Here is a 24,414-nt window from a genome sequence, read left to right on the forward strand (position 1 = left end):
AATATTTTATATGATAGAAAGATATTTTATATGATTTCACATGTGACAGACATGTGATTTGGTACATTTTTTTGGTACACCTTGTTAATTCATGTCTTTAATTTGTGTTGTATTAAACATTATTACTGTTTATCTTTTAATAAAAGTTGACTATTTTGCAGCAGTGTTTTTTTTTGGTGCCAAAATTAATACACTCCACAGGAACCAGCATTTGGATTCTATTTGACCTACACGCATTTATTCTGTTCATGCAGATGTCGATGAGTGTGCAGTGGGGAATCTATGTGGAAATGGATCTTGCACTAATGTGATAGGAAGCTTTGAATGCAACTGTGAGGAAGGTTTTGAGCCAGGGCCAATGATGACATGTGAAGGTGAAACACTTTATTCATCTGTTGAAATGCGATTCATTTTTCCGTAATACTCTTGAGGTTTATGCTGCTTCATTCAAGTGTGAGTTTTATTTGTGGTACAGATATAAATGAATGTGCGCAGAACCCTTTGCTCTGTGCGTTCCGCTGCATCAATACATTTGGGGGATATGAGTGCTCTTGCCCGTCCGGCTACACACTCCGAGATGATGGGCGAATGTGCCAGGGTAAGACAGTGACTCATACCTAGGGTCATATGGAGTCAGAATCGAACCAGATGTAAAGTGGTTTGCAGTTGTGGTATTGACTCACCTATTTCTATTTCTCACTGCAGACCTGAATGAGTGTGCAGAGGGTTTACATGACTGTGACACAAAGGGTATGAACTGTAAGAACCTCATCGGAACATTCATGTGCTTGTGTCCTGTTGGAATGGTGCGCAAGATGGATGACGAAGTGTGTCATGGTCAGAACTCTTGTTTCTTATCTGTTAAGTGACATAATACTATTTACATGCTACTAAGTGGATATATATATACACGTATGTACTCATGCATGTAAATTGACCTCTTACTTTTTATCTCTCTCCCACTAGATGAGAACGAGTGCCGCACTAAGCCAGGTATTTGTGAGAATGGCCACTGTGTGAACACTATAGGCAGTTACATGTGTGAGTGTGGAGAAGGCTTCCAGTCTGATTCTTCACATACTCAATGCCTTGGTAAGCTTTTCTTTTGTTTCACCAAAAAAAAGAAAAGAAAAAAAAACCTTAATGAGTAGAAATCTGTATTTATGGATGCATCTTTGTATTCATATTAATATATTAATAGTTCTAAATTATTGCTTTTTGCATTTAGGTTCTTTATCACTCAAATTTTGGACACATCCAAAAAAATAATATATATTATATTTTTACTATTTTGTAATCATTATATATCATATTATGTTATATTATAATGTATTAATTAAAACATTTTGATTCAGCAATACATTGAAAAAAATAAAAAATATACTATCTTCACAATACATAGCTATACAAAATTTTAAAGGAAACCTTAGTTTAAAAAATGTGTTTCAAAAGTCCTAACATTTGACTGGTAATATATAAAGTCATTGATTTATAATAAGCAATAAAAAATTAAATATTATACAATGAAATACCAAAGTTACAAAACATGATCACACACTAACTGCATGTCTTCTCTCACCCTTACTTTTTCTAGACTACAGACAAGGATTCTGTTTCACTGAGGTGCTGCAGACCATGTGTCAGATGTCCTCCAGCAGTAGAATACCCAGCACCAAATCCCAGTGCTGCTGTTATGGTGGACGTGGCTGGGGGAACCAGTGCGAGCTCTGTCCTCTGCCAGGCACTGTCAAATACAAGAAACTGTGTCCACACGGGCCGGGCTTTGCCACAGATGGCACAGGTCTGTTTATCCTAGACAATATTTTCATTATATTATATACAGGGGGCACCGTGGCTTAGTGGTTAGCACATTTGCCTCACACCTCCAGGGTTGGGGGATCGATCTTGTGTGTGTGGAGTTTGCATGTTCTCCCCATGCCCCGGGGGTTTCCTCTGGGTACTTCGGTTTCCTCCCCCGATTCAAAGACATGCATGGTAGGTTGATTGGCATCTCTGGGAAATTGTCCGTAGTGTGTGTGTGTGTGTGTGTGAGTGAATGAGAGTGTGTGTGTGTGTGCCCTGCGATGGGTTGGCACTCCGGGTGTATCCTGCCTTGATGCCCGATGACGCCTGAGATAGGCACAGGCTCCCCGTGACCAGAGAAGTTTGGAAAATCGGTAGAAAATGAATGAATGAATGAATATTATATACAGTTCCTTAATATGAATTAAGTTGTAGGATCCCACAGTATTCTTACATGTGCCATTCCTACAGGGCTGATGCACACACTCATCAATGTCTGCATATGAATTATCCTTTGTCATCGGTACCAAGACTTCAGGGCATTTTCTGAAATTATAATTTATAGGTTTGTTTATTTACATATATTAATAATTAGCTATGAATACACACTTGGTGACTTCATCACCCACTTCACAAGACCTGAATAGATGTTTGCCACCTGTGTCTATCAGTGCAAGATGTCAGATGTGGGGTGCATTTAAGATTATCATGGCTAAATCTTAAGTTCATAATGTATTTCTCTAGAGTTCCTACAGCTAATCTTATAAAATATAACCTCTGACCATCTCAGATGCTAATGCTACACTTTTACATCCACAGATATAGATGAATGTAAGGTCATACCGGACGCATGTAAGAATGGCCGGTGTATCAATACTGTGGGTTCCTTTAAATGTCACTGTAGTGCAGGCTACACAGCCACCATTACAGCCACTGCTTGTGTTGGTAAGTCTCTTCCATTTACACAAACACAAAATGCATTTAAAATCACTCAAATATTACCTTCTTTCTTAATTTTTTTTTTTTGAGAAATTTTAGTATTGCATTAAACTGCCTTATCAATTATCTCTCTCGGATATTTTAAGATTTGGATGAGTGTTTAATGTCCCCAAAGCCATGCAACTTTATCTGCAAGAACACAGAGGGCAGCTATATGTGCTCCTGTCCACGTGGCTATATATTGCAAGAGGATGGCAGAACATGTAAAGGTGATCTTCTAGCAAGTTTTCTAATGTTTTAATAATGTTCTACAAATTCAGTCTGTCCTTCACCTTAGTAATTGAAAGGTGGCATCCTAATTGGCAACATTAAACAGATGAGACCTGATTAGCCGTTATTGCAGCATGATGACAGAGCAGTCATCATTACAGTAACCACTGTCCCGTCTGGCCTTCCCTCTCATAACAGAGCACATTCCTCTATGCTATTACAAGGCCAATATCTGACTTTATTTGTAATGAAATACATATACTTCATGCATTTATTTCTGTATTATTTCATAGTTGGTCCAGTTTAAATGTATTATGTGTTATTAATATCGTGTCCAATATAAACTTTGATATTAATACAGCATCTAGAGCCACAGAATGTGACCAGGGACCCCATTAGGTATAGCAAAACCTAAACACTGCAAAGAGTGTTCATATCACATTCACAAGGTGAAGCTTTTGCCTCTATGCTCTGTGGCTTTAATGCTATTAAACAACCCCTACTAAGGGGCTCTTTAATAATGAGAAAAGGAGAGAAAATAAACCCAGTCACTGGGTTCAAACTGTTTTCTGTGGAAGTGGACCAAAATCCTCCCAGAACATTATAATGTGACTGATGAGGAAATACGGGGAGTGTTTGGCACTGGTTATTGCAGCAAACTGTAGTAAACTGCACAAAGCCTTGAACAGCTAAAGATAAATAAATGTATGAAGCATTCAGGATAAAAAAAAACATACCGTACAGGAATATTAGATCAGGACTAAATACATTATCTGAGAATGAGAAAATTATGAGCTGGGTGATTTTAACAGTTATATATTTTTATTTTTATTCTTTGAAGATTTGGACGAATGCCAGTTAAAGAGGCACAACTGCCAGTTTATGTGCATTAACACTATTGGTGGATTCGCTTGCAAATGTCCTCCAGGCTTTACACAACACCACACTGCCTGTATGGGTAAGCAGATAATAAACAAATCTGAATTTTTCTACTGATTTAAGAGTTGCAGTTTATGATGCGATAACTGGTAAAGAGTCAATAACTTATAATTACATTTTACACATTAAATTCTTTACCACACTTACGATATAAAATAACAAGAAACAGTGAAAGCAGTCCATCCTGTTCCATGTTGTTGTGTATTTTCCCCAAACAGATAATAATGAGTGTGCTGCAGAGCCTCGTCTGTGTGGAGCTAAAGGCATCTGCCAGAACTCACCAGGCAGCTTTAGCTGTGAATGCCAGCAAGGATTCAGTCTGGACTCTACGGGCCTGCACTGTGAAGGTAACAATTTCTACATGCGCGTGGATGCGGTATTGTGTGTACGTATTCTGTGTGGCAGGCAAAGTAAAGATTGCCAAAGATCATGATCTTTCTGTAGTACCCATATTTGGGACCAAATGTTATCTAGATATCGCCGACACCACCCACTCTTCATGTTCTGATGTATGAAGGACCCTGGCAGTGTGTTTCATTAAGAGAATGCTCTGACAGTATAGGTATCGGGAGTAATTTGAAATCAACTATATACATAACTCTTGCAATATTTTCACCTGAGATAAATTTCTCAGTTTACATTTACATTTACGGTATTTTGGCAGACTCAGTGATCTTGAACGAAGTACAAAGGGCTTATAAGTCTCTATCATTGAATGCTCTGGTTCAAAAGGTTTCAACCTCCCATAACATAGCTAAGAGGCTGAAACACAGGAAGTTAAATTAAAATTAAGCTTCATAATAATGCACAAATACAATAAAATTATGCAGCAAGTCCCCTAGTTTTGAAAGCGCAGGGATTATATTAGGTGAGATCCCATGAACTACAAGGGTAGGGTTACTGAAATTACAGTGTTACAAGGCTATAAGGACTAAAGGACCTTCAGGACCTTCTCCCTTCTGGATTGCACATAACAAAAAATATAGTGATAAACCATGCTAATGATGTGAGTAATAGACCAGGTTGGTGTATCACATGCAGGTCAGTACTTCAAAGTGTTGCTTGTGTGTTCGGAAGTGTTAAACATCTGTGCAATCACATTAGATTAGACAGTTTCTCACGCTCATGAACAATGAAACCTAGAACTGTATTCAGCTGAACATTAAAAGCATGTGACAGAGGAATTCAGCAATAGCATTATAGCCAAACAGTTTCTAGGAAAAGCTGAACCAAATCTACACTGAAGGCTTTGAAATCTCTAAGAAGTTCAACAACTCGTTTTTTTTCCCTTTCGATTTTACGGTACAGTAACTGTCCCCTAATGTAGGCATTAGAAATTTGAAAAAATGATTTGATACTACAATCATATAATATTAATCATACATGACATACAGACATTGTGTAGCTTATGTGTGCCATTAAAGTGTGAATTTCCACATATATATATTTTTGTCTTTTACTGGCACTGTCTGTTATGTGGCTTATGTTTCATAAACAACTCACCTGAGTTTTTAATCTGTTTTCTTCTGGGTTTGTTCTGGAGCACTTTTGTGTAGATGTCCTTAACAACTAAATTGTGTACAGTTGTGTCATAATACGCCATTGGGAACACAGGAAATTAATTTTGCATGCAGCCTTAAATCCTTTACCTGTTACACATTATAAGCCATCTTAAATTGCCGGTATGTCTGCTGTGGTCTGTGAACTGTGTGGGATGAACAATGAACTGTTTAGCAGCAACAGACACTTATTCCTCTTTAAGTATATCAGAAACTGCTGCACTGAAAAAAAAACCTAACTCTTTTCCAGCCAGAAAATCAGGTTCACGTTAATATTTCACTACAGCATGGCTTATTTTATCATGGAAACTACTGCCACTACTTCTGTTCTAGAAGTATTTGAACCTAAAATGGCTCTTTTACATTCCCAGAGATGGTTTAAGTTCCTCGTTAAGTTTCTATGAAACTGTTACAAAACCACAAGAGCATCTGTGAAACAGGAAAGGAAGCACTGCTACCACATCATAGGCTGAAATGGATCCATATTATTACACTAGTGCAATAAAATGTTAGGCTATAATGTGAAAGACTGATGGTGTGTATAAATGGGTAAATTGGATTATGAGGATTTACATTTAATATCTAATATCTGTTGCGGCATATGTTTCTTTATGTATATTGCTGGTAGTCTTTGTTTCAGTTAAATGGAAAAAGACTAACTGAAATAATGTGCAGTGGACGTATGAGTCAAACTTTATTTTAACATTCCAATCCTGCCCGTTTTGGCAGAAGGTTTGACAGGTCCTGCTCCATCACTTATTTTTGGCTGTACTTTCTAATTAATTTAGTTAGTTAAATATCCCAAAATAGAAAAACACAACCACAGTGACCCCAACATGGATAAATCACTGACTGAAAATTAATAAATAAACACATGAAGCTCAATTTAAACCAGACCCATGGGCACAATGCCAGATATAATATGCTCCCATGTTAATTAACATGGGATTTCTTTGTCCCATAACCTTCTTCTTGTCACTCCCACTTGCATGAGAGGAAAAACACTTTTTTTTCAACGCTGTGCTGTTTATGTTTTGTTGTTAATGTTACACTTTCTCTCATTTCCCATTTTTGGTCTCTTTTATAGATATTGATGAGTGTAAAAGCAACCATAAGTGTCAGTATGGTTGTGACAACATGTTAGGGGGGTACCGCTGCAGTTGCCCACAAGGCTATACCCAGCACTACCAGTGGAATCAGTGTGTTGGTGAGTAGGTGTATGTGTGTGTGTGTGTGTGTGTGTGTGTGTGTGTGTGTGTGTGTGTGTGTGTGTGTGTGTGTGTGTGTGTGTGTGTGTGTGCGTGTGTGCGTGTGTGCGTGTGTGCGTGCGCTTGCACGTGTGTGCGCGTGTGTGTTTGTGTGAAAAATTGAAGAGAACACAAATCACACATTAGAGCTCATCAACAGCAGCAAAGAAAAAGAAATGGAAATATATCTAAAAAAATAAAGACATAATACAGTATACAGTAAATACAAAGAAGAAAAAAGAGACCACAAGTAAGTAGTTACGCTAACAGACATATTGCCCACAGGTAATATTGCACGGTTTTAAATTTTGTTATTGCATTATTGTTATTTGTGTTGTTTAAAATACTTTATCGTTATTATTGCAGTTAAACAGTAATACCAGTGTGTATTATGGTGACTGGTTCACTGGGAGCAGCTTTGATTGCAAAGTATAATAGCAGCAGAGAGAAAAGACCGTTTGTATCGCTCCTTCAGACACTTAGGGTGTAACAGTCTGTCACTGAAGGAGAAGAAACCGTTTCATACAGTGGGTGAGAGTTGTTCTCCAGCAATGATGATTTTGCTACCATCCTCCTTTCTCCCACCTCCTGTACAGTGTCCAGAGGAATCCCAGGACTGAGCTGGCCTTCCTGATCAGCTTGTCCAGTCTCTTCCTTTCTGCAGTAGAGATGCTGCTACACCAGCATATAGCACCACAGAATATGGCTGAGGCCGACACAGAGTCAAAAATAGTCTTCAGTAGCTCTCCCTGCACTCCAAAAGACCTTAGTCTCCTCAGCAGAAAGAGTCTGCGCTGTCCTTTCTTATAGATTGCCCCAGTATTGTCTGTCCAGTCCAGTTTGCTGTTCAGATAAGCACCCAGGTATTTGTAAGAGTCCACTCTTACAATAACCTTTCCCTGAATGTTCACAGGCGGTAATGAAGTTTGTTTGTGCCTACGGAAATACACCACCAGTTCTTTGGTTTTCAACGCTTTTATCGGATGCTGTGATACATAATATCCCAAATGTTCTCAAATCGATTTAAGTCTGGGGAACATGAGGACCAGTCAATGGCTTTGGTGCCTTCATCCACACACTGGCCACATGAGGCTGAACATTTTCATGTACCAGGTGGAACACGGGGCACACTGCACCGGCATCAGGCAATGGCTTTGAGAATTTTGTCCCGGTACTTAACAGCAGTAAGGGAACCGCAAACTAGCACATAGAGTTATGTGTGTCCCTCCAAGAATATTCCTTCCCAGACCATTACTGACCCACTGGTCAAGATATCTAAGAACAAAGGAGCAGATACCGGTTCTGCTGCTGTCATGTTGCCCTTCTGCGACCCATCTCCTGGTATTTTCTTTACGCCTTTTTTTTTTAAGTAGTAATAATGACCCTAACAAAACACAAACCTAGAGACAAATCATTCAGGAATGATGAGAAGAGGGAATTGTCTGTGGCTACCGCCTGGAAAACCATTCCCTATTTGGGAAGTGATATCCCATACATTTAATTGCCTTGACGTTTTTTGAGCAGTATATCTTATTTCACCACAATTCAACTTTCCATTGTGTGTTTTATTTAATATCTTGCCAACATTGATATTGTTGTAAACATTTAATATAGGCACTTGTTCTTTATTTCAAACAGTTTATAACTTAATATAGTTGTAATTAGTTGAACAACAGCACCATCTATGGGACAGTGATATTGTGCTTCAAAATTCACAATTTGAAACTGTTATGCAGTGTCTATATTTCACACAGAAATCCATTTAACAACTAAAAGAACAACTAAAATGGTGATGCCACATTTACATATCTCTGTTTAAAGCTTATCTGTCTGTGCTGTAGATGAGAATGAGTGCTCCATTCCTGGCACCTGTGGCACTGCGTCATGTTACAACACACTGGGCAGCTTCAAGTGTGCCTGTCCCTCTGGATTCAACTTCGAGCAGCTCTCCAGCAGCTGCCAGGATGTGGATGAATGCACTTCCTTCAAAAGCCCCTGCAGCTATGGCTGCTCCAACACTCAAGGAGGCTACAAATGTGGCTGTCCTCCTGGATACTATAGGGTTGGCCAAGGGTAAGGATGGCATGTGGCACTCTAAGGGCATCTGTTTTGGGATTTTTTAGAAAAGTAAAATACAGTATGTAAAGTGGTGAATGTTAAAAGGTCTGTCTGTGTTCTCTATGCTGTACTGAATGATTACACCGAGGTTGAGATAATAATATTCAGCAATCTTGTAATATCTTTATTCTGTAGTCTGAAGATAATTTTGAGGTTGATGGTGTTTGTGTGTGTGTGTGTGTTTGTACAGACACTGTGTCTCAGGTCTGGGCTTTGGGAAGGGTCAGCTGGGATCTGTCAGTTCAGCTGGAATGGCAGAGGATATCAGTCTCTCTTCTGAAGTCTGCAATGATTGCACTGTCAACAGTCCACAAAAGAGAGGAATCCGGAAGAGACACGCCATCCATCAAACAGCACCAGAGGAGGTAAAAGAAGTGAGAATATACAGCAGATATACTATTATCTGTCTTCACTAATGTTTTTGTCGAAGGTTAGTCTAGGGTTGTTAAAGACATGGCACAATAAAAGTTGTAATCTTTCAAACCAAATGAAATCAAAATCAGTATTGTAAATTAAATTCTTTAGGTATTCAATGAAAGGGCTAATTCCACTAGGTGGCAGCATAGAGAAATACATTTAGGGGCATTAAGACAGGTACTGACAAAATGTAGTAATAATGTTTTATTCTTAATTAGCAAACTACAAATTTGACATATAATACAAATTCAATGTCCATCTACAAAAAGTTGGAGGGTGCTATTATACAGTAAAAGCAGCATTTCAAAACAAAAACAAACAAAAAAGCACAAAAAAAACTATTTGGGGTTAATGAATTGCAGTCTACTTGTCTGTTTATTTTTTGATATACACTTCTCAAGATTTCAGTGACTTTTGGCATTGTGGCATTAATGCTGGTGCTAGATGGGTTACAACAGCAGAAGACCACTTCGGGTTCGTCATCCAATAACTAGAATCTTCAGCCATAATCAAATCATTGACATATCACAATTTCACTATTCTTATGTTTGTTGTGATTATTAATACTCTGTAACTCAGTACTTTTCCACTTGATGTCATCTGTGTACCGTACTGATTTCCAGCCAGCTTGACACTGACATACACAATGTGGCCCATCACCCTTACTGTAAATGAGTTTTACATGCATTTTTTTTTTATTTTACATTAATAAAATATTCATTTTTCATTGAGATCTTGAAAGAGACTCATATTACTTTACTTGGTTTTAATTTGTGCAGGAAGCTCCAGTCAATGTGGACAGTGTGGACATGGAGCAGCCCCTGCTACTGGTACTCAACATATCCCAGTGCACCCACAAAGACCATATCCTTGAGCTGGTGCCTGCCCTCAGGGCTCTCGTTCATCACATTACTTATAACATCACAGAGGGAAATCAGGACAAAATATTCCAACTCCGGCAGCATGAGGAGCTCAGCTACCTGCACTGCATGCCTGAGAAAGCTTTTCCAGGGTTTTATATTTTGAAGATCAGCAGTTCTCCGCTCTATGATCACACAGAGCTGCGGGAGTTAGAGAACAAGAGGGACAGAGACTACCTCTCAGGTGAGCTAGGACAGAACCTGCACATGAAGCTGCACATTACACTACAATAAAGCAACACTGTGTCACTCACATACCAAAAAAAACAGCAGCAGAAGGCGTGATATCAATGTTTGGAAAGACATTTAGTCTTATAAGGGTATTTCATGGTGCTTTTAAACAAAATACAGCTTTATTTACGGGTCACGTCTTTCCTAAAGAAGGAGCCACCAAAGCTAATACTCATCATTCACAGGAAGTTAAAAGCATTTCGTTAAAGTAGCCTTATTCCTTTTAAAATTGTGACAGATATGGATATGTAATGTTTATTAAGGTGATATAATCCATAAAAATGAGTATTGACTTGCCAAGTTGTATACCTTTTGGCAGCTGAACACTCCTATGCAAAGTGTATATTGATTAATGTATATATTATTATAGGTAGCTTTTTTTTTTAAATGAAACTGGTTTTATATTTATATTTATACAAACTGTGTGTTTATATTCACTTATTTTTTCATCGAGCCACTTAAAACCAAAAGCTAGAGCTGGACCTAAATACCCCTTACACTATCAACAGTCAGATGCAGGATATTAAAGGGCAACTTTGAACTTACTGAAAAAACTAAAAATATATTTTTGCAGCTATTTCACTTGCACAGAGTCAAAAAGTCAGACGTATAAGCGACATTATGCATGATTAAGAGCAAAACAGAACAACATGAATTGTGTTTATTACCATACTATATGTAAAGACTATGTACAAATGATTAATAGCCATTGGATTAAGTGTAGAATTAAGTTCACTAAACCTCCAGTTGTTTTTGATCAAGAAGCTAATTTGCTATAAAGTGTTTGCAATTCTATTTATATTAAAAGCAGGGAAATTTAGTTCTGTTGAGTTCTATTTCTGTTGTTCAGAAGTGCACATAATGAATACTCTTACTGTATGTAAGATGATATAAACATTGCTTTTGATTGGTAGTGTTTAAAAATCTGCAACATTATAATTACTGACTAGAAAAATGAGAGGCTATTTAGCTAGAAATAAAGATTCACTTACATCACTTTCCTAATACACTCAATCACATGAATTTATCACTATTTATAGACAATCTAATTGAATAATATTTTATACACATCTAAATAATATTGTTAAATTCCTACATTTTATAACATGCCTATAAAAGTTTCCTTTCATAATTGCTGGAGGAAAAAAACAGTCTAAAGTCTCTTGAACTATGAATATTACTTTTCTAATTACTTCTCCATGCAACCCCTTATGGCTGACACAATGTTCCTGTTCGAGTCTGAAACAAATCTGTATGTGTGACTGTCTAACACACGATGGCAGTGTTGTTCCACCGCCAACAATGAACCTGTTTAATATGATCCCAATTATAAGACTCCAGACGTTACATCGAGTTTACATTCGATTTTTTTTTATTTATTGCAATAAAGATGTACAAAGTATTGGTAACCTTAAATGTTAAAATGTTAGAAAAATCATTTGTGACAATTAACAGTACAATATATCAAAACATTACTCTTCCAACTAAGATCCATTAGATCCACCCTTTTTGCTTGAGCAAAAACGCAACTTGCCAAAGCTGTTTTTTAAAAGGCATATAAAAGATAGAAATATAGACACAAAAAAAGGAAGAACAAAGTTTTAAAAGTAATCAAAAAGAAACAAAATCAACATGCAATTAATTTAACACAAAAAGGAGAAATCTAAACTAAAATAAATAATTTCTCCAGATTAATTGTGTCATTATTACTCCACTCCCCTAAATTATCTGGTTAGGCTAGAATATATTTACAAGTTAGTACAGAAAAACAGTGTGAACTAGACTCGGGAGCTACGGACAGGAGCTACGGACTCCTGCTTTTCAACATTTCTCATGGCTCCCAGCTCTCTTGGAGTGAGAAGTGCTGGGCTTTGGCTACACATATGGACCAGTAGGTTGATAGAAATGCAGCAACTTGGGAAACATGGAAACACACACACTTGATGTATAAGGTCTAGCACACAACAGCTGTGAAAGCTTCTACTGCCACAGCTACATGTAGCTATACATTTAGCACACTTATGTACAAACACACAGTAGGTGATTGGTACATTATACATGTGTCACACATACTAAATACAAATTCTGTTTACACACTAGAGTATATATATATATTTAGAGAGAGAGAGAGATAAATATGAGTATATTCAATTGTGCATGTCATACTTCTCACATGGCGTTGGGTGATGAACAAACATTGGTGAGATGAAGTATTTATAGTACAAAGTGCCCACCAAAGCACATCACACCATTAAGCATGTCTTGCGGCTCTGAAGAGAAAAGCTTGAAAAAAATACTTTGCTAAAATGTGTGGACAGAAAACAACTGCTTGTCAGCAATAGTGTTTACATTCAAATGACATTTAAAGCAACACATTTCTCACATTTTCTGAAGACTGCAGTAAGTGCAGAAAGGAGAAAGATTTTTTTTTGTAAATAACCATTAGTTTGTTGTAGAATTTCCTCGTAAGGCAATTTCTTTCCAGTCAATTTCTTTTATTTTAAAATACCCCCTAGTTAAATCTGATCACAGAATTCACATCAGTATCTTCCATCTCGATCTCACCAGGTCCCATTGACAACAGCGTAAATGGTAATTGACAATCAACAATAAATGGTAATAGCACTACAAGTTTATGTGTGTGCGCGTGTGTGGGGTCCAATCCTGAGTTTGGATAAGTCACTTTATTACTATTAGTGTCATGAGAAATGACTGGGAAATGAGTAGCACTCATTTCAGTTCACCTGCATAGAGCTTCTACTGCATCCCATGCAACACCGCAGACATGTGGTCAACATTCTCATTATATCTCAGTCAACTTTTCAATACATTCTGAAAACTGTAGGATGGCTTCAAACAGGCCTCAAGAACTACAATGTACAAGGCATGGAAGCCCCTAAATTTATGCTAATGTAACTAAAAACAATTGGATGATGTAACAGTCCATTACTTTACACTGTAACCTTAATAGAAGAGTTGGTTTATGTCCAGGTAATAACAAAGCTATTGATGCGGGACACTAAAAAGCCTTACTTTGTAGCTACAACTCTGGACTGTATGAAAAACATGGCCCACACAACGGGGGGAATTTATGACAAAATTAACACCGATTAAGGAAAAAAAAAAAAAAGAGTGACATTACACATTCCGTTTTTATTCTAATGATCTGTCTACAACTGCATTTACCCGCTAATCAAACAACCAGCCAGTATGGCTTATAAGATAGAAGTTAACAATCATTACTTCTGCTTTTAAGGCAAAGTCCTCCTCGATAGCAGAACCTGCAGAATTGTGGAATTAGGTATATGCATGTTCAAGAGGTTATTTTTTATTTGGTTGATTGTTCTGTGTGTCCATCACTTTATAGCAGCTTTGATGTCCTGCTATTTGGGACAACGTCCTTCAGTCAAGAACCTGTCATCTTAAAGCCATAGGCTGTTGTCTTCCCTTGAGGGATCAAGTTCTACAGTGTTCTGGTTAGAGTTCTCTACAACCGTACATTTGAATTCACATCCAGGATTAGTGGAGGGTACTACACTAAGGACAATAAAACCCGTTCACAGTTTAAAGGAAGACCTGAAATATGAAAAATAAATGAAAAAAATAAAGAATAGAAGGCAACTGGAGAAAAATAAACCTTTCCAGAAAAGGAAAAAAAAATACATTTTTATAAGGAGTGGAAACCAATGCCAATGCTAGTACACCAGCATTTTAAAAAAAATCATTGAAATGTAACCATTTTAAATACCCAATTTTGAAAGACACTCGAAGATATCTAAATTTACTTGGACACACATCAGGGCAAAGAGTAATAATCTAATTTGATTGAACTGGAAGGCACATCTATAAGGCTGTAAAAGGTGTTGCAAAGCATTCTGCATGGTTTTATCCCAAGTAAGGAAAAAGGAACAAAGGGTGATTATTGCTGATCAAAAAGCAAAATATAAATATATATATATCCACAATTTATTATGATGTTTCTAATGATGCTAATGGTGATCAGAACAATATGTACTTCATGCTCAGATACCTGTGAGCCAAGGAAACTGTGACCTCATGTCATTGAACAGGTTCTTATCTTGTTTTCTGATGCCTGGATAAAGCACTTCCAAAGTTCTCATTTTCGGTCTCCACGTAATTTCTCAGTGGCAGACATCACTGAGCTATAAAAATGAAGACCTTGCCAAAGATGCACTCAGGCTCTGTATTGTCCACTTGTCCATCACACTCATTACCCGACAGTCCCAGTTAATCTCCCTTCATTGTGTTGGTGTGTGCACATTTGTGTTAAGTGTCAGCATGTCATCAAGGTGTGCTTTACAGGATCAGTGATGATCAAATTGTTTAAGAGTAGAATGTGAGGACGCTCTGATGGTTGCCACGAACCAGTAGAATAGGAGGGAGATCCTTGGACAGTGTGTCCAACCAGGACATGTACAGGGCACTGGACACCGCCCCTTTTCTGGCCAAGGGCATACTCCTATTAGACAAAGACAGAGAATTTGGTGTCAGTTATATAACACAACCAGCCACAGGTGACATCATGCAGCGAGAGAAACGAGTTTGAATTGTGCAATGCATTTTTCTTATTCACAGCTAAAGCGAACACTGACATTATTATCCCAAATAAAATTGTACTGGTTGAAATGTGTTTTATTTGATTTCTTTATTGTTGATTGAGCTAAAAAAAAATCAAGCCCAAAAGTGTAAATAAATATATAAAATATGGTTTTAATGGTTGCCAGTGCTGGGAAATAAATTCTCAACTTTCTGATCTGTAGCCCTGAACCTTAACCACTAACCCATGGTCACCAACCACTGAGTGACCTGATTTATGTAAATCATACAGACAGACAGACAGAGAGACCAACACGTCTGTGGTAGGAGCTGGAGAGACAAGAGGTGTCCAGTAAAACTGAAATCAAAGTGCTTCGATGTATTTGTGGTCAGTCGAGGGGAAAAAAGAATGAAAAGAAAGTTTGTATAGTTAAGTACAAGTTTAGGTTTCAGAGTTTACGGTGTTTTAGAGCTGTAAGGTCTCGTTGGATGTAATAGTAAATTGTGGGAAAAAAGTTCTCACCACTCTGAAGTGGCTCTGACCAATTGTGGAGAAGCACTGGAGTGAAATGAAGCTGATCATAAAAGACAAAAGGTGTTGACGCTTCCAGTGGGTTAAATCAGCGCTCAAGAATGTTTTCAATTAAAAACTGATTCCGAGCTTGACAGATTTCCTCATAAATCTGAAGCATGAGGTATTGTGTTTGGCTGCAGAGTACATTAACATTAAGATGACCTGGTTACAGTGCAACACTGCTTGTTCATGTAAGGGTCTTAATTACGTAGATCTTCCTTACACACATTTTTTTCTTCCTTTTTTTTAAATTGAAACACTTTAAAAATGTTGACTGACACTTGTTGATGGACTTATTTCTACTTACATGACAATGAGGTTGGCTGTGCTCGAGTGCTCCTTCAAAAGCTCATTCAGTCTGATTTGACGATTACTCTAAAAAGCAAACACACACACATGCGTGCATGGGGGTTAGTATGAAACACTGGTGTTACGTTACGACCTGACTACAAACACCATTAGTTTACCTGCTGTCATTTTATGTAGTAAATAGTGGCTCCTCTTATTCAAACTACCATCTCTATGAACAACCCAGCTGCATACAATGAGTATAATTATAATGCTCAGGTCATCTCGGTCTAGCTGGGAAAACTGATAGGCCTCTCAGATGACAATACAAACTACAGGTGATGAAACACAGCGTCTGTGCACTACGTTTACTGTAATGGAAGCCCATTAACTAATCTCTCCGTTATAGTGTGTGTGAGGTTTTATTAAAAGCTTGCACATGTTTCTGTGTAGAGGTTGTGGTCTCATCTCCACCTTGGCCTTGTAAAGCTCCAGCTCATTATCTGTGATTCTCCAAGGTTCTTCGGCCTTCAGCTTCTCCGCTGCCTCCTGCTCCATGTCGTCCTCTCTCAGCTTATAGGGCTCAATCATTTGGGAAAAGTCTTCCAATCTGCAAAATACACAAACATGCTGTGTATTATGTACAAGTACATATTGCTTTTTGTTAATTATCTAATACACAACCTTGTTGGCCACATACTTAAAAGAGGACAATCTAAACTGTTACTGCATTGATAAATCAAGTGGTCATTGTTAACAATACAATGAGAAATGATGTCATCACCGAGTCCCCAAAAAATGGCAAGATACCTACAACTAGATTATATGTTTATATTTTCAGGTCACATTTCAATACATAAGAAACAAGATTTATTTTCCAAATGAAAATGCAACACAATCAACTTCTTTCTATTACCTAAATATTAAATGACGAACACTGTTAGGGTGTCCACACCATTCTGATCTTTTTATCACAGAAGCATATTGAATTTCGCCCAGAAACTAAACTGACTTTAAATGTATTAGTTACCATGATCAATTTGCATTTTTTAATGTGCTAATGCTAATGTCCAAACAGTAAACAAATCTGACACTCCCATGTTCCAGGGTGTAGGGTACAGTACATGGGGCTGAATGTGTGTAGGGCACAAACCCACAGAGAAGCTTGGCATTATTTCAGAACAGGAAGTGAAACTCTAAACTAGTTCTCTATTAACATTAGTTGAACTGCAGAAACTAGTGTTTGTGTTTAAAGTTCATGTGGATGTGCCAGAGCGGTAGGGTAAGGACATACCATTTCATATTAACGCAGTGGTAAAGTGAGCTAGATAGCAGCAAAATAATTATACATTAATAATTCAAAAAGGCTATTGTTTTTTCCCACCAAATGGTAAAGTCATAAGAAAAACATATCAGTGCATAATCAATAATGAGAGGACTGTCTGGTGAACAGGACAGGAAGCTGTGGTCCCACCTCTCAGCCTTGGGTTTTGTACTGATGTCTCCAAGAACTGTGATATCAGAGAAATCTATCCTGAACTTGCTGAGCAGTGTGGCCATCCTGAGCAGAGAAAACACACAAAAGCAGGTTACTATACACCTAGAAAGCCATTCTGATGCCATATAATACTGCAAGAACAAGAACTTCAAAATACAGAATGTAATGACTTAATGTGGATTTCAAATCTGTATTAGTTAAAAATATCTGGAACTTTGGGAGAGATCAGCTATTGGACATCAATTTCCTCAGATCTTAAATAAAAGAAAAATATTAAAGGAAAATAAGAAAAAACAAACAGCTGGATGAAGTAGCATGATAAAACTTGAGTGTTTGACCAAGCTGAAGGGTTTCATATTCTGATTAGAATCTAAGTAATGCTCAACGGAGGTCATCTCATTGCCAGATATCGTTTTTGTTGTTGAAAACACAAACACGAACTGGACAATTATAAAATGAATAGCACTCTTCCGTGCTCTCATGTGATGCCAGAAACCCATTGAGTTATGCTTTCCAACCCATTTTCCATCGGTTTATCCCATCACATCCACCAATGCACTATGAAGTATTAAGGAACAAATAAAATAGTCACACAGTTCAATTGCATTTGATCGGCCGCTTAATGTAAAATTAAAACAACAATCAGAAGCAGACAATTATTGTTTTATATGCAGCGCATAGTTCATTGGAAGCGAGCAGCCTCCAAGCTTTCCCCAGCATGCTGTGAAAGGAGTGAGCGCCGGCACATTGCTAAATTTAGCAAACAAAGGAGCAGCAAGCAGCTGCAGAGGACAATGAGAAACATTTGTGTTGGACAAAGCCGCCACGTGGGTTCAGAACACTCTTCAACACACACATATACACACAAAAAAGGAGCGCAATAGCAAGTGATAAATGCAGACACACTTTGTGTAAACGGTTTCAATTCAAAGAGAAACATGGTGACATTTTAATGTGCCTTCGTTCAGACTCAATCTGGAAGGTCATTAATCTGCCCTGAGCAAGTTGGTAACATTGTGAATAAAAGAATCCTAGCAGGCTGAGGAAAATATAAAGAAAGCTATTTTATACAAACACCAGATCTGCTGACCTCGATGAGAAATAACGCATAGTTATCGTCTTTTTTTTTTTATTATTATTATTCCATGTCAAACAGACGTGTGTCTATATACGGTAATAACCAGCTCTTTTATTTAAGCTGTAGACAATACCAGAAAGAATGGAGGAAATGTTACCTTTCCAAAGTTTACTTTCTTTCTAACAATTTAAGAAAAAAAGGTCAGTAGAGTACAGCAATTAATCAGAAAGTGTGCATGGAAACTTTCTAGATCTTAACTAAAAGACAAATGGCTCTCTCTTTCCTCAAGTGCCTGCTGATTACCATAAAACCCTGTTTATATGCACGGTCAAAGTCAGTTACACTGAACAATGTTTGTTCTTTTACCAGTAAAAGTATTTGTGAACTGTTAGATCCGTCTGTGGCACTGCTAATTCTAAATATCAAGTCAAACACTCATTGATGGATTTAATTTCAAATGACTACATTTCTACTGCAGATGGGAGAACGATGGGAGTTACTGTAGAGGGTGGGCTTCTCTGAGGTATGAGTAAGTTCAAAACACATGAAACTCTCAATCATTCCAGATTCATTTCTAGAGAGAGAGAGAGAGAGAGAGAGATGTGCTTTTTTTCTTTAAATGCTAATTCTTAGCACTATGTTTAAATGCAACTGTAAAAAGTTGTCAGATGTGCAATCATTCATTATTTAATAATCATTTAATAATCACCATTTTTGAAACCACCAAAGATACCACAGCTCCTTCCACATGCTTTCGATCAGCTTTCACTCTTCATACCAGACGTGTGTATGTATGTGAATGTATGTGTTTTACATCTCAAATTATTTCCCCTTCAATAAATTAGCATTTCAGCTGGGTGAGCTATCATTTTGATTTTGTTCTCTCTTCTGCTTTAGTGAACACAGCAGGAAAGTTAGAACACAGGGTTCAGAAAAGCAGAAATGTTAAGTGAAAATGTTGGAACCTCTTATATATTCAGCATTGATACTATTAACCAGAAAACTTTGCAAGAAAAATAAATGTGACCATACATGCAGCTTTAATATTGTTCTGATAAATGACTTTTTTTTTAAAGGCAATTAGATACTAACGATCTGCGGTCATGATCGATCCTGTTGAGCTTGCCCCCGATAAACACACGGATCTTACAGTCCTTCCACTTCTTCTTGTTGGTGAGCAAGTACGGAATGAGCAGCGTGAGACCTGCAAAAGCAAAAGCAGCACAGCTTAACAGACTTTCAACCTGTTCTTACATTCATTTTAAATCAGCATTAGAAGAAGGTGCATGGTGGGATAGCTTTCTAGAACAGTAACGCACCACCGTCGTCGAACAGCCACCAGACATCCACCGTTCCTTTTCCCTGCTTCTTCTGGAAAAGCTGACTGGCCTCCAGCAGCTTCTGATCAGCAATGTTCAGGGGTGTAGTGGGACTCAATTTATCTAAAAAGTGCACAGCACACACACACACACACACACACACACACACACACACACACACACACACACCAGCAACACACTTCAGCAGAACAGGAGCAACACACAAAAAAGCTGCTCTTCCTTATTAAATCTGACTGCAGGGTGATGCATATCAAAACAGAAAAGAAGAGTGGAAAATGCAGAGGTTTTATCTTTGAGGCATCACAATCACAGAATAATGAAGTCCCCGAAGAGAGCTTTGAGCGCAGTTACACACCTCCAAGCAAACACTATGCTCATCTCCACTAAATACAGCACACACACCGTCATTAAGGCAGCTAGTGTCAGTCATGGAGCATCGTCACATTCTAAGCACTAGAGTTTGCAAAGAATTCTATATGTTAATTGATTTATTGGAAGCGGATTTAGCAAGATGCAGCAGAAGGAATCCAGGAAAGAAAGACAGAAAGATGCTTTATTAGAACACACAGGAGAAGGACAGATTTCCCAAGTATGACGCAGCACATGGTGCTGTACAGGAATAGAAGCCAGCAGAGGAGGAGGAGGGGGAAAAAAATACAACATGAAGACTGAAGAAAGAGAAGTTATTCTTAACTGACAGTCAACTAAGCAGAGGAAGATACTAACAGCTAGAGAAAGAGGGAGATAGAGAGAAAAAGAAAGAGAGCAAAAAAACCCAAGATGCACTGCCTGCCTTTTTTCAACAGCGGCTGTGTCGGAGCTTTGCCATCCTCATCATCTTCTGGATAAAGTGCAAAAAAAAGAGGGAGTGGGGAGAGGTGGAGAAAACAGAGGAGGTTTAATGTTTGCTGCTGTCGTGATGGGAAACACATGCGTCAACTGTGAGGTACAATGAGACGTCTGTTCTATTAACATGGTGTTCCAAATGAAAGCTGACTGCCCTCTGTATGGGGATAGATCAAATATTTAGTAAATCAGATCAACATGATGTACATCATATTAACACACATGACCGACAGCTCTGCTATGAACACACACACACACACACACACACACAGATAAGCCCCCTAAGAATTTAAGCACGTGTGTGTCTGTCTGATCATATCTCAAATTCTCTCTCTTTCCTTTGCAGATGAAATTCTCAGGAAAAAACTTAGTAGATATTAAGATCAATGAACACAAGCCAATATATCAGGGGAAAAAAAGTCTTCAGAGGCACTTAGACAATGAAGTTAAATTTCAGTGTTCAGTGAAAGTGAGGAGACACAGATAGTGATGGGACAAGTGAAGGTGTAAGTAGAGAAGTTTCAGGTAAATAGAGCCCCGAAACTAACAAATTCAGAACATCCTAAATCACTCGGTGTGGGAGACAGCAGCTGTGGTTAGGTCATGCCAACTGTATCTCCTGCATTAGACATGTTGTATCACTGTAGATTCGTGTTCATGACTCTGTCATTCATGCTTTATTACTATAGACTAATACTATAGTGTATTCCTATTGTAAAAGCTGGCTCATCAGGTCAGTTTTCACCTGCCTGTGCTTGCATACACTTTATTACAGGTTACATAATGATGTTATCTCACAGTGCAATATTACCACGACTGCAGCACATAGATCAAGTGTCTCAGTAACAACACCCAGAAATACTACTACCCTAACTGCTGCAGGGGCCTGTGTGCTACAAACACAGAGCTGAGAGAGAGAGAGAGAGAGAGAGAGAGAGAGAGAGAGAGAGAGAGAGAGAGAGAGAGAGAGAGAGAGAGAATGTGTGTGTGTGTAAGAGAGGGAGTGAAAGAGAAAGAGCTAGAGAGAGGAAGAGAGAAAGAGGAACGAAGGAAAATGTAAAATCAGCAGAAATAAGGAAATGAAGCCGTATTCCTGTAGTGAGTGTGTATGTCTGTGTACACACCTTAGAGAGAGGGAGAGTGAAGCAGAGCTGCTGATTGGTTAGCTGTAAAGTGCATAGTGACCTCACCAGACACCAGCTGGAATTTAAACCTGCAGTCACTGTACTGCGTCACTGTAACCTTTTTGCTTTTATTGCTCTCAGCATCACATTCTTACTCCTGTAGTAAACTTTAGCTGCTGTTTCTCCTTCAGTCTAAATGAACGTATAGACAGAGTAATGGAGCAGATACCCGACACTCAGTCTGTCTGCTTAAGTGTAATCTGTCTAGTCCTGAGATACAGCCGATGGTCAAGCACGCAATTTTCACATGGTGCTCATTAAGCGCTCATTTGTCTTATGAGAACTAGCTTTCCAGCCCTTCATCCCCAACCTCCTTCCTCTGGCCCTTGCTTGGGGTCATTACATACAGCTAACAGGAAATCTGGCCCTTTATACAGTTTCTCAGCTTATTTGGCTTGTTGTGACATCTCATAAAAATACTGTGGTTCTTCTGTTTTCCCATCCTCACTGCTTCCCATTAGTGGGAATGAGGTACCAGTTTGTTTGTCACCCAGCTGTGGGGGATATGTATGTTTGTGTGTTAGTGACTGGAACACATGGTCCCAGTTGGACGGTCAAGATCAGAGGTCTGGGACACATCACTTCCTCTGTGAAGAGCCCAAGACATGGTGTACTGAAATGTTATCATTTGTGAGCTAAGCCTTTTGGGGAAAATATTTATTGTCTTTATGAAACATATACTGTAAATTCCAATGAATTAAAAAAATAAGCTTTCTAAATCACAAATAAAAAGGAAATTCATGTGGAAAAGCTTCACTCTGCCACAAATGACTTCAATTGTTGACTTCTTTTATATAAAAGAGAGAGAGAGAGAGAGAGAGAGAGAGAGAGAAGAAGAAGAAGAAGGTGCTAACCTTTCTGGACAGCTGGACTGTTCTGAACACTTGTGGTCTTGGATGAGAGCTTGGACGAGTCACCATCTGAGTCTTTGCTCATGTCGATAGACACCACTACATCCTTCATGCCTGAGGAATCGTCTTTAGGCACAAAAACATTATCTGCATGTTATGGTAAGTCATGTTTTATGCTTCTCTGCATGACACCGAGGTCAAATCAATTACAATAGGAATCCAGCGTGAACAGTAAACAGTCGGTTAAGAGTAATTTCTCTCATTACAAGCTCACTTTATTTCACCTAAACAAACCTGGGATGTCTTTAAAGCCTCAAATTCAATTCGCATCACTTTAAAATTTACACAGTGCACACAAGGGCACATGGCTTCATAATAGTGTCTTTTGAGCAGAACAAGTGCCTTGATAGTTACAAAAGCAGGCAAACTTTATTTAAAAAAAAAGTGTTTAGATACAGTACCATGTTTTCAATAAGATTCAACAAGAAGAAATGAGCTGGAAAACTACATGGAGTTTTACACAACAACTGGAAAAGCATTGCTTCACATCTAGCACAAAACCTTACAATAGAAGATCTGAGCTGTACTCTACCTTGGCCTTGAATATGAGAAATATCAAGGCCTTCCCTCAGTCGGAGAATGACGACACCATACTGGAAGTCAAAGGCATCACTAAAACACACAGAAAAACGTTTGTTACTGTCTCATGGGACGTTGTCGGATATCGACCGGGTCGGTCCACCACACATTTCCGTTAGAATTGTACTTTTCCACCAGGTCAGAACAATTAGCCTAAATACTTCAGCTGCACACACAAACAAACAAGCAGAAGCACATGTTTGGTGAAGGACGGGGCGGAACATGGAACATTTAAGGAATCATGTAAACAACCTGATATAAAAACATACAGTATATGTATTATGCTTTAAGTAAGTAAATGAGTACAAGTTTCTGTATACTTCCAGGAACTATAAGTTTCTGAATACTTCTATCACCTTATTATAGTTGTTATCCATTTTGAAGTGGCTAATGATGCACAGTAGCCCTAAAGAAGGTCCTTCAAAAATGACATTAAGTGCTTCATACCACAAACATTATGAGTGAAGAGAAACACCACATATTATAGCAGTGGTTAGATAGGACAAGACAGTAATAAAACCAGACAGTGGTTCTGTTATAAGATTACAGATTCCACCCCAACACTGTTACCTCTTGCACCACTACAATTACTCAACACTCCGACTATTTTCTTTATTCAAGTATGACAATTTTATTATGAACCTTTGAGTAACATATGTAGTATATAGGATGTATACGCAGCATATATAGCAACAGATGTGCAGATTCTATATTGTCACTAGTGTTTGACCTTGAATATTTTTTTTTTGGACCATGACTCACTGGATCATATTGACGTAAGTCTCTGTTTCTTTCATGTCTGCAATCTGCCAATCGTTCTTGAAGCCGAGCACCAGTGTGTTGGGTTTCAGTCTCCCAAGTCCAGCAGCCTAAAACATTGGGGGGTGGGGGTGGGTTTCATGTTAGCCCAGAGCTAGAACAACATGGCGCCACAACACAGTCACACACACACATTCACACACAGAGTCACACAGTCGCGCACAGAGTCACACAGTCGCGCACAGAGTCACACAGTCGCGCACAGAGTCACACAGTCGCGCACAGAGTCACACAGTCGCACACAGAGTCACACAGTCGCGCACAGAGTCACACAGTCGCGCACAGAGTCACACAGTC

The 24,414-nt window shown here is 38.4% G+C and overlaps 2 protein-coding genes across 5 annotated transcripts in view; one reads left to right on the top strand and one right to left on the bottom strand.

Moving 5' to 3' along the window:
* LOC113660268 (fibrillin-2) overlaps positions 1-11,945 on the top strand; it is a 47,948-nt gene extending 36,003 nt beyond the window's left edge. Inside the window, exons 53-65 of one of the 2 annotated variants that reach the window (XM_027173622.2) lie at positions 255-374; positions 476-598; positions 706-837; positions 967-1,092; positions 1,595-1,801; positions 2,623-2,748; positions 2,889-3,011; positions 3,854-3,970; positions 4,170-4,298; positions 6,598-6,717; positions 8,599-8,830; positions 9,066-9,240; positions 10,072-11,945. In XM_027173622.2, the coding sequence (XP_027029423.2) occupies positions 255-374; positions 476-598; positions 706-837; positions 967-1,092; positions 1,595-1,801; positions 2,623-2,748; positions 2,889-3,011; positions 3,854-3,970; positions 4,170-4,298; positions 6,598-6,717; positions 8,599-8,830; positions 9,066-9,240; positions 10,072-10,446 (2,105 nt within the window). In that variant the 3' untranslated portion in view covers positions 10,447-11,945. Of the gene's footprint in view, positions 1-254; positions 375-475; positions 599-705; positions 861-966; positions 1,093-1,594; positions 1,802-2,622; positions 2,749-2,888; positions 3,012-3,853; positions 3,971-4,169; positions 4,299-6,597; positions 6,718-8,598; positions 8,831-9,065; positions 9,241-10,071 lie in introns of those variants that run through there. The other variant, XR_003444779.2, reaches the window with a different exon arrangement.
* Positions 11,946-13,576: 1,631 nt separating this feature from the next.
* The window catches only part of slc12a2 (solute carrier family 12 member 2), a 56,698-nt gene continuing 45,860 nt past the window's right edge, over positions 13,577-24,414 (bottom strand). The window contains exons 18-27 of one of the 3 annotated variants that reach the window (XM_027173625.2): positions 24,061-24,167; positions 23,252-23,331; positions 22,663-22,785; positions 20,572-20,616; positions 19,758-19,880; positions 19,531-19,642; positions 17,337-17,423; positions 16,337-16,472; positions 15,882-15,949; positions 13,577-14,923 (exon numbers count right to left, since the gene is read on the bottom strand). In XM_027173625.2, coding sequence (XP_027029426.2) covers positions 14,788-14,923; positions 15,882-15,949; positions 16,337-16,472; positions 17,337-17,423; positions 19,531-19,642; positions 19,758-19,880; positions 20,572-20,616; positions 22,663-22,785; positions 23,252-23,331; positions 24,061-24,167 — 1,017 coding nt within the window. In that variant the 3' untranslated portion in view covers positions 13,577-14,787. Of the gene's footprint in view, positions 14,924-15,881; positions 15,950-16,336; positions 16,473-17,336; positions 17,424-19,530; positions 19,643-19,757; positions 19,881-20,571; positions 20,620-22,662; positions 22,786-23,251; positions 23,332-24,060; positions 24,168-24,414 lie in introns of all 3 variants that reach the window. The other 2 variants (XM_027173624.2, XM_027173626.2) reach the window with 2 other exon arrangements.

Source organism: Tachysurus fulvidraco, chromosome 20, assembly GCF_022655615.1.
Source record: "Tachysurus fulvidraco isolate hzauxx_2018 chromosome 20, HZAU_PFXX_2.0, whole genome shotgun sequence".
Lineage (NCBI taxonomy): Eukaryota > Metazoa > Chordata > Actinopteri > Siluriformes > Bagridae > Tachysurus > Tachysurus fulvidraco.